Genomic DNA, 13,687 nt, shown 5'->3' with positions numbered 1-13,687 from the left:
TGATTGCTTCCTCCAGCATCGTTCTCTCCTCCGTTGCCCACTTTTACTCAATATTTTGATTTGGCGGGGCTAGCCCTTGCATGAGGCAGAGTGAGGCAACTGCCTCAGGCAGCAAATTCTGAAGTGTGGAAAGTGACTAGAAAAGGGTCTGCTGTGAAGCCCCTAAACTTCCTTGCTGCCCTAAGGGTGAGGTGGAGGACTCTGTCCCATCACCAGTGTTGAAGTAAGATACAACTACCAATCTAGTCAGATTTCGTGCACAGAATGGGGAATGTACCATCTCATCCTTTGCCTCAGGCAGCAAACTAGCTTGGGCCGTTCCTGCTACTGAGCTTGCCGCTTGTCACTGTCTGGTCCTTCAAAAGTATTCTTTGTCCTGCTGATTCTGGAATGTGCATTAAATTAGTGGACAGAAGATGAGTGTGACTTCAGCGAGGCCGATGGTGATATGCGAAGACAAACCATTCCCACAGTCACAGAAGGACGACTCTAAGGAGAAAGACCAATCTAAATTTCCAGATGTTCAAAGAGATGACCTGGCTAAGCGAAAAACTCAGGCTAGCCCCTCCCAAGTAGATTTGCCATATTTTGTGAGAGCTACTATAACACAAGCAGATCAAGACACCTGGGACCGACTGAAAGTTTCAGGGAATTCCAGGTATGTTTCCATAGAAAGAGAGAGAAGGAGAGAGAGAATAAAGATTCATATTGCTCCTGAAATATTTGTAACTCGAATCATGGCACTCAGGAATACCAAAGGCCAGCAATTAAGACACATGCATAATATCTGCATGCAGCAAATTACCAGGGTACACAAGTAAGGTCCGGTCAATAATAATTGATGTGTCTTTCTGCAAGTCATCTTTGTGTAGGAATGGGGAGAATCTGCCTAATTCACACTTCATGAAACAGCATGTGAACCGAAGCACATCCTTCCTTCAAAATTCACACTTCTCCTAATTTTGCCGTGCAGCTAGTTCTCCAGCCAAGTAATGTGTACAAAAAGGCATATGCTAGGGTAAAATGTGCATTTAAAAAATGCATATACTGGTGATAATAACGTAAAAAATGCATTCGATTAGGGGAAATTGCTTTGCAAGAAGGCGTATGTTAACAGAAAGTTGCGTTGAATGCTGATGAATTTTCATGAGCGCTTAAAAGGAATTGCAAACAATTCTAGAGAACTGAACATAAGACCGGGAAAATGAGAAAGTGAGAGAAACCAAAATCGAGAGATTTCACCCACCCCTTATCTGTGTGTGTGTGGCCTTTGGTGTTTCCTTGTGGTTAGTGGGGTGCTGGACCTTCCCAAGCCACCACGAGGAGGGGAGTGTTGTCTGTCCATCCCCAACATGGCTAAGAATAGCAACATGGACCATTTAGGGGCTCTGTGCACAAGTCTCCTGATCACATCTGTACAGGAACCAGGAATAACCCTTATCATAATCTTTAAGAGTCTAGGCTTGAAATGAAACACTTTTCTTTCCCTTGGTGTTTGTCAAGTTTCCACTCTCAGGGCTTCCCTCTTTTCTTGGCACTCCCATGCAGGAAGCAGCTGTGGCAACAGGCCTTGCTAGCTCTGCTCGGGGTTACATGGGAATATGTCTGAATCAATCACGGCTAGACGATAGCTCTCTATCTGGTTTAGTGGAAGGGCTGTGGGCACAATCTAGCAAAAAGTTTACAAAGCAAGAAAAAACTGCCATCGTAGCTATTTGCGAATGTACTGCTCAGATTTCCAAGAGACATTATGCCATCACTTGGAACCAAGCCACTTTTGTCCTTTGATAAGTTCATATAATTTTCTGGATACAGTTTGGCTCAGGTCCTGTTGTGCCGTTTACATTTTAAAATGTTGTTTTCAGTCTTGGTCAGAATCATTTTCCTCCATGTTCCTTGGTTTGATAATAAGGGGGGGGTGCCATAGTCTCTTCTCGCACCACCCCAATTTCTTGCATTGAGTGATTTTCCTCCTCTTCCTTATTAAATGTTTGGTTTGTTGGTTTCCCCTCAGTCTTGTAGCTGCCTTTTTATATGCCTTTTTATTTTATTTTTTGCTTACATCTTTCTCGTTAGCGACGAGGAGCTCACGAACACCCCAGGTTCCTTTCTGACCTCTGAAACGGCAGTGGAAGCTGCCGGTCATAACCGTTTTGCAAGACGCAAAGTGAGAATGTCCGAAAAGGCCAGCAGCCCCAAGCAGAGGTTTGTGCACTTTGGGCCAGTGACAGAAATTGACCTACATTCTTGGGAGAAGCTTTCAATTGCTAGGGCTGCGCCTAAAGATGACATGGAAGAGGCAGCCAATAGGGAAAGAGCTGGGGCTCTTGGGACCACAGCTGAAACCTCATCCTTGCTCCCTGTGAGCCATGTCAACTCTCTTGGTCATCCTGACGATGTCCACAGGCCGCATGCTAATCCCAGGTATTTAGTTTGTATCTCTGTGAAAGGCACAATGGCTAGGAATGGGGCTGGGCGATATCTGGTTTCCAACATCACGCTACATCAACAGCTAAACATTGCAATATGCCGATATATCACGATATCTGAAATAAGGAGGGAGCTATGTAGAGCCACGGGTGTAGGGACGCGGGTGGCGCTGTGGGTTAAACCACAGAGCCTAGGACTTGCCGATCAGAAGGTCGGCGGTTCGAATCCCCGCGATGGGGTGAGCTCCCGTTGCTCGGTCCCTGCTCCTGCCAACCTAGCAGCTCGAAAGCACGTCAAAGTGCAAGTAGATAAATTGGTACCGCTCCAGTGGGAAGGTAAACGGCGTTTCTGTGCGCTGCTCTGGTTTCACCAGAAGCGGCTTAGTCATACTGGCCATATGACCCGGAAGCTGTACGCCGGCTCCCTCGGCCAATAAAGTGAGATGAGCGCCGCAACCCCAGAGTCGGCCACGACTGGACCTAATGGTCAGGGGTCCCTTTACCTTTACCTTATGTTCATTAAGTTGTTTTTGGAAGTAAGGGCAGAACTATGTGTTAAGAAGCGAATACAGAGTTCCCCACTTTTGTTCACATCCACCTTACACATTCAAAGCACATTTTGAGCGCATGATATTCTTTGACAAATCCTAGGAACTGTAGTTTAGCGCTCACAAAGCTACAGTTCCCAGCATCTTTAATGAACCGCATTCCCCGGGATTCCTTGGGGGGAGTCCGTGAGCTTTGAATGTATGGTTTGGATGCGACCTTTTGCCTGAGGATGCTAATTGCTGCAGGAGAATCTACAGGTAAAGGTGCTTCAATTTCTCCCGTACCTGCAGGTTTTTCCATATAAATGTGCCATGTGTGTTAAACTACTTTTCCTCCCCCCACCCCCGATGAAGATACCTGACTGGAGAATAAATGCTTTGGAGGTGGGGTGTGTGTGTGTGTGAAGGCTAACAGACACAGGAGAGAGCTGACTGATGTAGGACAAGTTAAGAAGAGCCTGCCAGTCCCCCTCTGCTTTTCCTAACCCTATATTAATCTTAAATGGCAGACATGTTTGGGTAGCAGGCATGGTCGTTCCCCATGTAGTTCTACCCTAGGTCTCTCAGAATCCAGTTCTACAGTGGTGCCCCGCAAGACGAATGCCTCGCAAGATGAAAAACGCGCAAGACGAAAGCGTTTTCCGTTTTTTTGAGTCGTTCCGCAAGACGAATTTCCCTATGGGCTTGCTTCGCAAGACAAAACGTCTTGCGAGTTCTTGCGAGTTTGTTTCCTTTTTCTTAAAGCTGCTAAGCCGTTAATAGCCGCTAAGCCGTTAATAGCCGCTAAGCCACTAATAGCCATGCTTCGCAAGACGAAAAAACCGCAAGACGAAGAGACTCGCGGAACGGATTAATTTCGTCTTGCGAGGCACCACTGTACTTATTTCCTAATACAGTGAAACCTTGGTTTTCGAGCGCCTCGGAAGCTGTACGCTTCGGTTTCCGGATGCCGAAAACCCGGAAGTAATTGCTTCCGTTTTCAAATGCACCTCATAAGTCGAACGGCTCCTGCTGAGGTTTTTCCCACTTTTCTCCATTGAAGTTGCACTGAAATCCCTTGGAACGGATTTCGTTCGAAAACCGAGGTTCTGCTGTAAATAAATATATCTTATTGCTAGGAAGAGTTGCCTGAAGTGGTTATTATTTATATGGACTTCCAGCCTGCTCTGTCCCGTTAACTCAGGATGGGTTCCTCAGTGTATGCCTGATTGAGGGATCCTCTGTACTCATATGGCATACTAGATCCCCACAAGCCATATGTGGGGAAACCCAGCCAGATGGGCAGGGAATAAATAAATAAATTATTATTATTATTATTATTATTATTATTATTATTATTATTATGTTCATGCACCCAGTCCGTACTGATCTCCCACCTCTGCTGTAGACCAAGCAATGCATGTGCATGCAAGTGGTGTGGCCTAATGAAACCCCACTGCGCCCCTTCCCCATTTCCCGGACACTGCTTCCTGATTCTAATGAAGCACTTAGTGTTGGCCTCTGCTGTGTGAATCTGCCCTAAGCTGCATTGTGCAAAGAAGAATGGCAAGGCAAGACAAAGAGAGGGTGACCATCTCTCCTGGAGTTTGCTGGTGGTAGTGCATTCTCTTCAGTAGGGGTCAGCCACAGGTTGACTTAGGCCAGGCTCTTTTACACCTTTGCCGCGGCTCCGGGGCGGATACTAGCGAGGGGAGGAGGCGCATTGTGCTCCCCGACACTCCCCACTGTGGCGGGCGCTGTACTGGCTGTGACGTCGCATGGGGGCGGTGCATCCGTTAGTCACGCACCGTCCTGACGTCACCTTCCCGCCTGCTGTCAGATCGCGGCTCCAGAGATATATTTGTTTTAAATGTCGCAATGGTTTTGCGGCTCCCAGTTTTTTTTCTCCTTCGAAAACGGGTCCAAGTGGCTCTTTTTGTCTTAAAGGTTGCAGACCCCTGACTTAGGCCCTCTCCAAACATCTTATTTACTACAAGAAAGAAGATTCCACCTAAACATTAGGAAGAACTTCCTGACAGTAAGAGCTGTTTGACAGTGGAATTTGCTGCCAAGGAGTGTGGTGGAGTCTCCTACTTTGGAGGTCTTTGATGATTCTATGATTCTATGATTTAGTTCTTCATTCATGACGATTTGTGCGCCTGGTGTTATCAGGGCAAGTTGTATGCCATCCTGCTTTCATTACTGCCAATTTTTTGAAGTAGATATAAGCTTGCTTCTGGTCAGTGCGTGCCCTGTACCATCCTGCTGAAATCTTGTAAGTTTTCATACCCAAAATGTTGTGTTTTTTGGAGGGGAATAAGGGTGGTGTTCCACTTTTGTTGCACTCTAGCAGAAGAGTGCCCCTCCATACGCCACAAAAATATGGTGACACTGGGAAAGCATTGCAGGAAAACTTAATACCGTGGAGCGATGTGTGGACGAGTCACGTTTTCCCCTCAGCTTTTGTCAAGGGCAGATATTCAAACACCCCCAGAAAAAGATAGACATGGTGGATGTTCTCTAAATGCACTGGACACTGTAGAACATATTCTTTTCTATTGTCCATTGTATAACCAGCTATGCAAACACGTGCTATATCCCCTTTTTCAGGTAATTTAACATCACGGCACAATAAAAATATCAGATTCTATCTGTCTGACATTAGCCCGGCGGTAACTGAGTTTTTGTCAACAGTATCTCTTAGAGTGGTGAATGGCACTATTTAGCAGGAAGAAATTCCAGTGAAAATCCTCATCGTTATATATTTTGTATATATTTTGATTTTTTATATAGGTTTTATGATGGTCTATACTTGCAGTGGGGACGCGGGTGGCGCTGTGGTCTAAACCACTGAGCCTAGGGCTTGCCGATCGGAAGGTCGGTGGTTCGAATCCCTGCGACGGCGTGAGCTCCCAATGCTCGGTCCTAGCTCCTGCCAACCTAGCAGTTCAAAAGCACTTCAAAGTGCAAGTAGATAAATAGGTACCGCTCCAGCAGGAAGGTAAATGGCGTTTCCGTGTGCTACTCTAGTTTCGCCAGAAGCGGCTTAGTCATGCTGGCCACATGACCCTGAAAAACTGTCTGCAGACAAACGTCGGCTCCCTCCGCCAATAAAGCGAGATGAGCCCTGCAGCCCCAGAGTCGTTCGCGACTGGACTTAACTATCAGGGGTCCTTTACCTTTTTTATACTTGTAATGCCCGATAAAGGTTTGGCAGAGTAAGTTAAGTGCGGACGAATCACTATAAATTCACCACTAATTCACTATTATTGTGTCAATGACATTGCACATACTCCACCTGCCCCAAAAATACCAGTCTTGGAGGGTATTTTGGACTTTGAGAAGACCAAGGCTTCTCAAACTTTTGGTCCACCATCTGAAGCGGTAGCCTTAGCTTTTGCTTTGTTTCTGGCAGCGCATTACAGAGTTTACTTCTTTGGGGCACCTAGTAAAAGCTTTGTTTTTCCCTCCCTCTGTTATATTTTTATGCGTGCATGTTAAAAGTGGATTGCACTTTTGTTTCGGTGGTGCATTTCTCTCTCTCCTCCCCCCCTCACCCCAATTTTCTGTGCAGCCAATGATTTTCACTTATTTGGCTTTCTTTTATCTAATCAGCCCATTGTCGTTGCAAGAATTCCTTGCTTGATACTACTAGCAAGAAACTCAGATGTTCGCTTTTAAAGATAAGATGAATAAGTGAAGGTCTCTTCTCAGCGCTTCCATGTGGTTCTCATTACCTTTCTCCCTTTCTCTCTCCTAATCTCCGTCTTGTACTGTCAGTGAAGTTATGGATGCATGTAATTCATCTCTCTCGGATGCTTGTGCTGATTCTCAGAAGCAAACGCCAAGCAGTTTGAGCGAGTGGCACGAGAGCAGCGAGGAAGAGATGGATGGCAGCTTCCCAGATATTGAGAGGGATGATATGCTGGCTAGAAGATTTGGAACTTTTCAGAAATCTACTAGCCCCGTTCGCCCATCTTGTCCTCCCATTTCAGTAGTCAGTTATCGTCCCTTGAAACAGCAAGGAAAAGAACGGAAGACTCTGCAGAAAGCAGAAAGGTCAGAAATGGGAAACCGGTTGTTATTAGCTACTTAATGCCTGTCTTGCATGAAATGCTAACTGTGCATTATATTATTCTGCTTCTTGACAAGAAAGAGAGAGAAAAGGACATGTTCTAATTAATACCTGTCAACAAAAACCAGCTAGTTGCTTTCTTTTAACAGAAGAAGAAAATAAGCATGATTAGTTTAAAAAGAGACATGAGAGAAGAAAGGTTTACAATGCTGCAAGGTTTTGATTTTAGTCGTTTTGGGGTATTACGGAAAGCTTCGTGGATATAATTATAAACACAATATAATAAAGGGATAGGCTGCCTAACTGTTGTGAAATCTTCATTGGTGACATTTAAAAACCAATGTAAAAAAACCAAAACCCCAGTTGTTGAAGCCTGCCTGGAGGATTTCTGCAGTTTTTGTCCAGCTGTGTGACTGTTGCTATTCTTATCATTATTGTTAGTGCTGGCTGCTACTTTTGTATATAAGTTTTTATTTTATTTCTGGATTCTAGTTTCTGCATCTAGTTTTGGTTCTATGGGCAGTATTCAACCACTGTGTCCTGTAAATGCCATGTTTTCCGCTTGCAGAACAGGACTCTCCCCCCCCCCTCAATTTTTTCCCTGGGAGTTGGGAAAACTCCTAGAACAGATTAAGGTGGTACGTGAGGGAGGAGAAGGGGAGAATGTTTTGTTGCACATGGAGATATTCTTGTATAGGTGGAATGAGAGACTTATTGTGGTATATTGTATTCCACCCTTTATAATTTTTATGTGGAGGTGTGTGTGTGTGTGTGTGTGTGTGTGTGTGTGAATGAATTATTTCCATAATCCAACATCAGGGTATTATCCGCATTTCTTTCCGTCACTTATTTGGGGTTTCCTGGAAGGAGTTCCTAGACAGGCTCTGATCCAGTCACACTGTCCAAGTGTTCCGCTTAGCTTTAGCCTTGTCCCAGTCCCCTCAAAGGCTATTTCCCAGCAGAGTGTTGTGTGCAATTATTGCGCAGGCAAGCTTTCCTCCTTGGTCATCTGTTGTCTCCTGAATAACAGTGCCCACGATTGCCTTAGCAGAAGTTCCCCGTTGACTTGCGCGACACGACATTGTTTGGGAACACCTTCCCTCGTATCCCTAAGCTCTGTTGCCACATGCGAAGATGGCTTTGAGAAGTCTAAAGACCAAGATGAGCACAGAACTAATCCAGCAGGAGGCAAAGCGGGATTCAGGAAAGATGACATGATGGTGAGAAGAACCAGAGATTTTCCGAAGCAGACTGGACCAAGTGTTAGTCAGTTCCTCCCAGTTCCTTTCTCGAAACAGCAGAATGGTGGGGAAGCAACTAAGGATCTTGTAAAGACTGAACAGAAAGTCAAGAGGTCAGAAAACTATTCTGCAGTCTTTTTTTTTAATTCAGTCTCTAATTTTCACATGGGGAAAGGGCCTGCTTTTTCAGTTCGGCAGCTATATGTCTCCTTTTGATGCACTGAGTTTGTCAGTAGTCTTTCACTTGGCTGCCGAGTAAGAATTTCTAAGTGACATTAGGCAGGGAAGGTTAACCAAAGTTGGCTTTTTTCCTTTAGACTGTGAATGACTTGAATACAGAGGCCAGAGATGAGGCCTTCCAAATGTCATTGGACTACAACTCCCATCATCCCCCATGCTGGCTGAGGATGATGGGAGTTGACACAGGAGACCAAACCCCTCAGTGGTTTCATGTAGATGTTAAACAGCATAGGGACCCTGCTAACCAGTGGTTCCCCAGCACCAAATTCTGTGCGTGGTCATTTAAGGAGGACAGGGACTACTGCAGTATGGAAAGTTGACTCATTTAAACGTTCAGCTGTAAATTTCTTTAAATAAAACATATGCATGAATACAGAAAGAGTGAGGGGACCAAACTCAAGCACTCATGAGCCAGCTTTCCTGACTTCAATTAAAGCTCAGAGAGAGGTGACGTGAGGGATATCTCCTCTCATAGGGCTTTTTTAGATTCAGAAGTGTAGGCAGCCAGGGAGGCTGCAGGAAACTGGAGAATATTTAATGGAACACACACCCCAAGCATCCATGACCACCAGCAAAATTCTAAAGAAGTTATCAAGTGCCCTGAGAATGGGAAAGGGAAACCTCTTTTGTAGGGGATAAAAACATCTTTGAGACGTTTTTGAGGAGGCCAGGTATTGCCACCACACTCATGCCAAGTAAATTTGGTCAAAACTTCCAGATAATTGGAGGGGGGGCAAGGTATGAGGGGAAAGATTTCTGAGTGAGTCCTCTTTATAGACTCTGAAATACGAGTGTGTTGGGTAGTTTAGGCTGTTGACAAATAAGCAGCGTGTAGCATTCCCCATTTTGTTGTTACAACAACCCCCAATGTTACACGAAGAGCTTCTTGTTCAGACATGCTGTGCAGGCTGAGATTTCCTGACAGAGTCACCCAGTGACCTTTACGGCCGAGCGAAATTTTGAACCCAAACTCAGGGTTCAAAAACTCTGGCCCTTCTTGTTTCCATCTTTGGGTATCACAGAACTGCATTGGCTATTCTTCCTGCGGTGTTCTGAAGGGCCCATAGTTCCCGCATGTCTGTGGTGTGGGAGAAGCTACAGGGGGAGGCACCCCCAGAGTCTGAGGAAGATGGGAGACCCACCTCCTCAGGCTGAGGCAGTGTGAAATGGGGTGCTGAGAGTTCCCCTCATAAGTGAGGTGACCTGTGATTCATCCAAATCAGAGTCCTCCTTGGGGGTGGCATGTGAAGGGGACATGATATTGTGCCACATAGGTGCTGAGAGTTTCCCCAATATCAGAAAGGTTTATTGGTTTCAGTGAAGCCAGAGTGCAGTTGATGGTGTTGCAAAAAAACCCAGTTCATTGCTTCCGTTGGGTGAAACCAGACATGCTGTTTTTACCCCCTGCCAGGATAGAGAGGCACAGAACTACTGTCGCTGAACATCGTATTTGCCTTTGCTATAGCCATGCATGGTTTGTGTCAAAATCTCATCTGTTAGTTTCTATATTAAGAGGAGTGCATGTTGGGTACATACGGGGTGTCTCGCTACAAGCTAAATTAGAAATTAACGTTTTTAGCATTACCGTGACGGATTCGGCAGTCCCCGAAAAGCATCCAAAGCTTTGTGCAGAAAGCCCTCAAAAGCTTTCGGCGCAACCTGAGCAGAAACTGGATGATGGAAAACACAGAGTCCCTGGTGTGAGGCAAGATGGCGCCTCTTCGGCTCCTCATAAGGACTTGCTGGACTCCAAGCCACTCCAGCCAGGAGATTCTTCGGAGATGCAGCTTACTGAAAGAAACAGCCACAGATTTACGTCTCTAAAGGACAGACATGCACAAACGTGAGCTACCTTGTGGTCAAGAAATTGCACCCTAAAGCCATCTGTAGTGTGTTGGTGTGTGCCTGCTGGAAACAAGCCTGTTTTGCTCTTGCGCTGAATATTTTAATTGCGGATTAACCATAATGTACCGACCGGTACTTCGGAAGTGTGCCTTTTTGGAACTAATAAAGTACTTTCCAGTGGTGCGTTTTTTGGGTTCTTTCCCAGAAATTCTAAGAAATCTCTACAAAACAGGCTATAGGCATGAAGGGGAAGGTGCTGGTTTGGGAGAACAAGGTAGATTCTTTGGAGAGTTTCCAATCCATGTATATGGCTATGGTTTTTCTGCATGTAAATATGACTGTGCCAAATAAAACTTAATCATTGCTAATGAGTTGCATAAACTTTCAGGATGGACATAGAAACGTATTCACTTGTAAGATCCAATGACATTTTCTGCCCCCCCCCCCTGCGGGATGCATCTCAGGTCCCACTTACTATGCATATTGAAATGTCTTTTTAACGGATATTGATTATGCATGGTGCAACATGTAACTGCATGTGTGCCTCATCTCATACAACAAGATTTACTTTTTATATCTGCTTTTATGAGGAATCACTTCCCAGCCTTGGTTTCACAGTGTGGCTTCCTAACAGGGTGTTCCAAATTCTAAAAGCATTTTTTTTAAAAAAAAATTGTTTGGTTTGGGGTTTTTCAGTTGTTGTGTGAAGGATTAAAGCGTGATCTCACATGCGATGCTTTGAAAATGCAATGTTCATCCCACACTCTGGACTGATGGAGAAGACTGGCTTCAAATAAACATCTCCTTGCTTGATGTGGCTTTCCTCCTCAACCCCCCTCTCCTTTCCTCTCAATGCAATTTATATCTCCACCCCCCACAAAGCCTCTCTAATTTTATATTTGGTTTTATAGATTCGGCTCCAGAACTCCTGTGTCTGATGACGCAGAGTAAGTTGTTGTGTGTTCAGTGGGTTGCCTTAACAACTTAAACTGCATGCTTTTCGTAATTATTACTAATTTTAAATGCAGCTGATGCTCCATTCTTACTCGTCATTGTTCCGATGCAGAGCTGTTCGAAATATACGTGCTTTAACATACACACTGTGATGTGATGGTATGTGCTCTGAAGTCATGCCTTTTCAGAAAGCTATAAAGCATGTGGATGTTGCTGCAAGATATGACCTCTGTTAATCTGTGGCTTGATCCTTTTTTAAAAAAAGAAAATCTGTGGGGTCTGTAGGGCCCACTCGTCTGCGATGACTAAAGGAACTGGAATTATAAATAAGGGAGACTTGAATAAGCATAGGCTAGGTCTAGGAGTAGGGACGCGGGTGGTGCTGTGGGTTAAACCACAGAGCCTAGGGCTTGCCGATCAGAAGGTCGGCAGTTTGAATCCCCGCGACGGGGTGAGCTCCCGTTGCTCGGTCCCTGCTCCTGCCCACCTAGCAGTTCGAAAGCACATCAAAGTGCAAATAGATAAATAGGTACCGCTCTGGTGGGAAGGTAAACGGCATTTCCGTGCACTGCTCTGGTTCACCAGAAGTGGCTTAGTCATGCTGGCCACATGACCCAGAAGCTGTACGCCGGCTCCCTTGGCCAATAAAGCGAGATGAGCGTCGCAACCCCAGAGTTGGTCACGACTGGACCTAATGGTCAGGGGTCCCTTTACCTTTTGGTCTAGGAGTAGATTACTAAGTAGTAAGTTGAGGGAATGAGTTTATTACAACAGGTTGAGATTCAAAAGCCAAAGCACAATTAAATTACCTTGTAGGATCTCTGGCATAAGTTTTGCATTTCTTTCCCCAACGTGAAAAATAAAATAAAATTGAAAATTAGCCTTCTGTACTGCAGCCGAAGGGGCTCAACTCTTTCCCTTCCTGCCACTTGGCCTACACAGAACCTCATCTCCTGATCTGCTTTCCCCCCACTTATGAGAGAAAAGGGGTGATGTCCCCATATTGTGTGTCCCCAAACCAGAGAGAAAATCAACTTGAGGAAGTGAGCGATTTTGAGCTGGAAGGAAAAGATTAAATAGCCTTTCCTTGCCCTGTTCAGACTTGGAGCCCGATGGGTCTGTTTTGAGTTTGTGGTTTATATTTAGTAGTGGTTGCTTTTAAAGAAAGAAATCAGTCTTCCCTGTGGCATTTAGTTTGTTTTTGCACCCTAATATTCAGGCCCCGTCTTAAAACATGTTCTCATTGTCAAGGAATCCAGGCTTAAACGAGGAACCTCATAACATGTGTCTGGAACTTAGCCTAGTGAGCTACTTAGGACAAAGGGTGCTCCGACCATAGAGCCCTTTACAGCAGAGATGAGAGACTTGACTCATCAACTCCTGTGTTTGGCAAGCAATATTAAGCCTGCATGGATTGACCGATACCATACCCGCCAACATTTATCTGATGAAAATAGAGGTGTCCTATTCTATTATTATTATTATTATTATTATTATTATTATTATTATTATTATTATTATTATTATTATTATTATTATTATTATTCCCTGCCCATCTGACAAGGTTGTCCCAGCCACTTTGGGCAGCTTCCCTCTGGTATGGCAGCTGAGACCCTACCTGCCCACAGACTGTCTTGCCAGAGTGGTGCATGCACTAGTTATGTCCTGCTTGGACTACTGCAATGCGCTCTACATGGGGCTACCCTTGAAGGTGACCCGGAAACTGCAACTAATCCAGAATGCGACAGCTAGACTGGGGCCTGGGAATGGCCTCCGAGACCATATAACACCGGTCCTGAAAGACCTACATTGGCTCCCAGTATGTTTCCGAGCACAATTCAAAATGTTGGTGCTGACTTTTAAAGCCCTAAATGGCTTTGGCCCAGTACAGTGGTACCTCTGGTTACAAACTTAATTCGTTCTGGTGGTCCGTTCTTAACCTGAAACCGTTCTTAACCTGAGGTACCACATTAGCTAATGTTGTGCCGCCGCGCAATTTCTGTTCTCATCCTGGAGCAAAGTTCTTAACCCAAGGTACTACTTCCAGGTTAGCAGAGTCTGTAACCCGAAGTGTTTGTAACCCGAGGTACCACTTCAGGTCAACAGAAGTGTACTTCCTGATGCTTTCATCCTCAAACACTTATTCTGGCTCCAGCTTCATGTCACTGACTATGACCTTAGAATGCCTAGTCTAGGGACAACTAACTCCAAGTCTGGATTTTTCTATGGATGTCCACAACTCTGGCCTGACTCTGACTTTCAGTTACCCTTTGGCATCCAACTTTTCGGCCCCCCTAAACATAGCTTACCATGACATATAATAAAGTTCATTGGTTTTCCATCCCGTCACTTAAAGATTTATCCCAGAAGGAAACT

The 13,687-nt window shown here is 45.0% G+C and overlaps 1 protein-coding gene across 11 annotated transcripts in view; it reads left to right on the top strand.

Moving 5' to 3' along the window:
* The window catches only part of LIMCH1 (LIM and calponin homology domains 1), a 223,720-nt gene that overhangs the window by 163,091 nt on the left and 46,942 nt on the right, over positions 1 to 13,687 (top strand). For 4 of the 11 annotated variants that reach the window (XM_081208635.1, XM_081208629.1, XM_081208632.1 and 1 more), the window contains 6 exons: positions 407 to 658; positions 2,077 to 2,424; positions 6,737 to 7,015; positions 8,062 to 8,385; positions 10,092 to 10,355; positions 11,269 to 11,304. In XM_081208635.1, coding sequence (XP_081064761.1) covers positions 407 to 658; positions 2,077 to 2,424; positions 6,737 to 7,015; positions 8,062 to 8,385; positions 10,092 to 10,355; positions 11,269 to 11,304 — 1,503 coding nt within the window. The remainder of the gene's footprint in view (positions 1 to 406; positions 659 to 2,076; positions 2,425 to 6,736; positions 7,016 to 8,061; positions 8,386 to 10,091; positions 10,356 to 11,268; positions 11,305 to 13,687) is intronic. The other 7 variants (XM_081208634.1, XM_081208633.1, XM_081208636.1 and 4 more) reach the window with 7 other exon arrangements.

The sequence above is a fragment of the Podarcis bocagei genome, assembly GCF_964188305.1.
Source record: "Podarcis bocagei genome assembly, chromosome: 9".
Taxonomy (NCBI): domain Eukaryota; kingdom Metazoa; phylum Chordata; class Lepidosauria; order Squamata; family Lacertidae; genus Podarcis; species Podarcis bocagei.
Note: the sequence above shows the minus strand (reverse complement) of the source record. Positions and strands in the feature narration are given on the sequence as shown.